General features: G+C 35.5%; 1 protein-coding gene across 1 annotated transcript; it reads left to right on the top strand.

Annotated features, from left to right (window-relative positions):
- Window positions 1–512: 512 nt before the first annotated feature.
- LOC117320415 lies at window positions 513–1658 on the top strand (the record flags this gene model as incomplete). Its single annotated transcript, XM_033875017.1, is given in 2 exon segments — window positions 513–676; window positions 1455–1658. Coding segments are annotated over 2 exon segments (266 nt in total), but the record flags the coding sequence as incomplete, so codon positions are not given.
- Between the last annotated feature and the right edge of the window lie 203 nt (window positions 1659–1861).

Consider the following 1861-nt stretch of genomic DNA (forward strand, 5'->3'; position numbering starts at 1 on the left):
GAATATTGGAAGAAGTGAACGTTTGTGTAAAGTTTGTCAATCTGGTGACATAGAAGATGAATATCACTTCCTCTTCATTTGTCCAAACTTTCAAGCCTTAAGATCAAGATGCATTAAGACGTATTATTTGAAAAAACCCATCAGTATTTAAGATGATACAATTAATTAGTACAACTAACTTCAAAGATTTAACAATGTTATGTAAGTATGTATATGATGCCACACAATTAAGGAAAAACTTGATATAATTTAAAACAATTTCACAGATGTCCATTCTCTACAGGTATTGTTATGTCACTGCTATATCGCTGTGACCGCCAATTAAGTGTATTGTATATATGTGACATGTACTGATGAGCTGTAAAGCTTAAAGTCAATAAAATGAATTGAATTGACTTCTGACTCTAGCTACATAAATACCTATTGCGCCATTGTTTTGGTACACAGATATGTTGATTATTATATAAATAGAAGTTGTTTGTTTGAAATGTTTATAAAAATATATAATTAAGAGCCATTCATGGGAGGCTGTGAGTTCAGGAAGTTCCAGGAGGACCTGCAGTCTCGTCTCATAGAAGATATTAAAACTAATTGCTCGACGACCCAGGATCAGTTTCCATGTGATCGTCAGTGTGCGACATCTGTGGCTCAACTTTCGAATCAACCTTGTCTTCAGGTACGAACACCTAAGCATACAGGCCTTATAGTTTGTGGTTTGTATTGTTTTATTTGATGCAGACACTAAATCATTTCCAACACTTGCCAGGCTACCAATAGATAAAGGGTTGATCCACTAAGTAAACCGCGAAAATTAAACTCAATTTGGCGGTACCGACTTCAGACTTGGGTGAAAGTTTGTGAAAGTTTGTGAAAGTTAGTATGTAACTTCAGTATGCGTAGCTATATATCAAGTTTGAGTTTCAGGGTTTTGTAGGTCAAGGTTACTGTTACTATTTCAGCGGGGGCCGGTAGGGGACATGTATTAATTCATTAGTAGTCATGAATTTCAAAAACGGTGAATAGCATACGGTGGCGTAATTTCCATTATAATTATCAAAATTTGAGTAATTGTGAACATAAATAAATTAAAACATCAAATTGAAAACCAAAAACAGCAAATACCGACATAATGACGAAACTATTATTCCAAATCAATAAAATGGATAAAACGAAGTCAAAACACGAAAAAAAAAAAAAAAAAAAAACGGTTCACATGGAGACCCCTAAACAGTACAAGGGGAATAAGTCATGGTGCTCCGGTAGAGAAAGTGTCTTCTGCTTTGCCAAGAACAGTGATGCATGCCGGGTAGAATTTTTTTCGCGACTATAACTTATGGAGCGGTACACTATAGTGACAGTTAAATTGCACAATCTTATTATTTGATATATATTCACCCAAGTGTCAAATATAGCACGTGATTTAAGTCTAAGTCGAGTGTTCATTGGTCTTTCAGGGTCGTCTGGGCTCCTACAGCAAAAGAACAATACTATCACGGATGCCGGGATGGACCGATATTTCACATGTTGTGGACCATTTTACCGAAATGTGTAACTAACATTATAGGCAACACTGGAAATGTCTTGTGTACAATCTTCCTACGTAATGACCAAATCTCTGAAACACATTAAATTGTGACGGAATAAAGTTTGCAAATATACTTTGTCTTTGTCCATATTTAACGACCATTTTACCGTCTTTTCGTTATACTGGACTTTACATGCACGCACCGCTTAAATTCTTATTAATTATGGCACCGGTTCACAATAAGCATAAATAGTTAATGTTCCATTAATTAATCATAATCCGAGACACTTAATTGGCTAAATTAGGCGGTTGGTGTGCCTCTCCTATAGTAAGTCG

The sequence above is a fragment of the Pecten maximus genome, unplaced genomic scaffold (genome assembly GCF_902652985.1).
Source record: "Pecten maximus unplaced genomic scaffold, xPecMax1.1, whole genome shotgun sequence".
NCBI classification, from domain to species: Eukaryota; Metazoa; Mollusca; class Bivalvia; order Pectinida; family Pectinidae; genus Pecten; species Pecten maximus.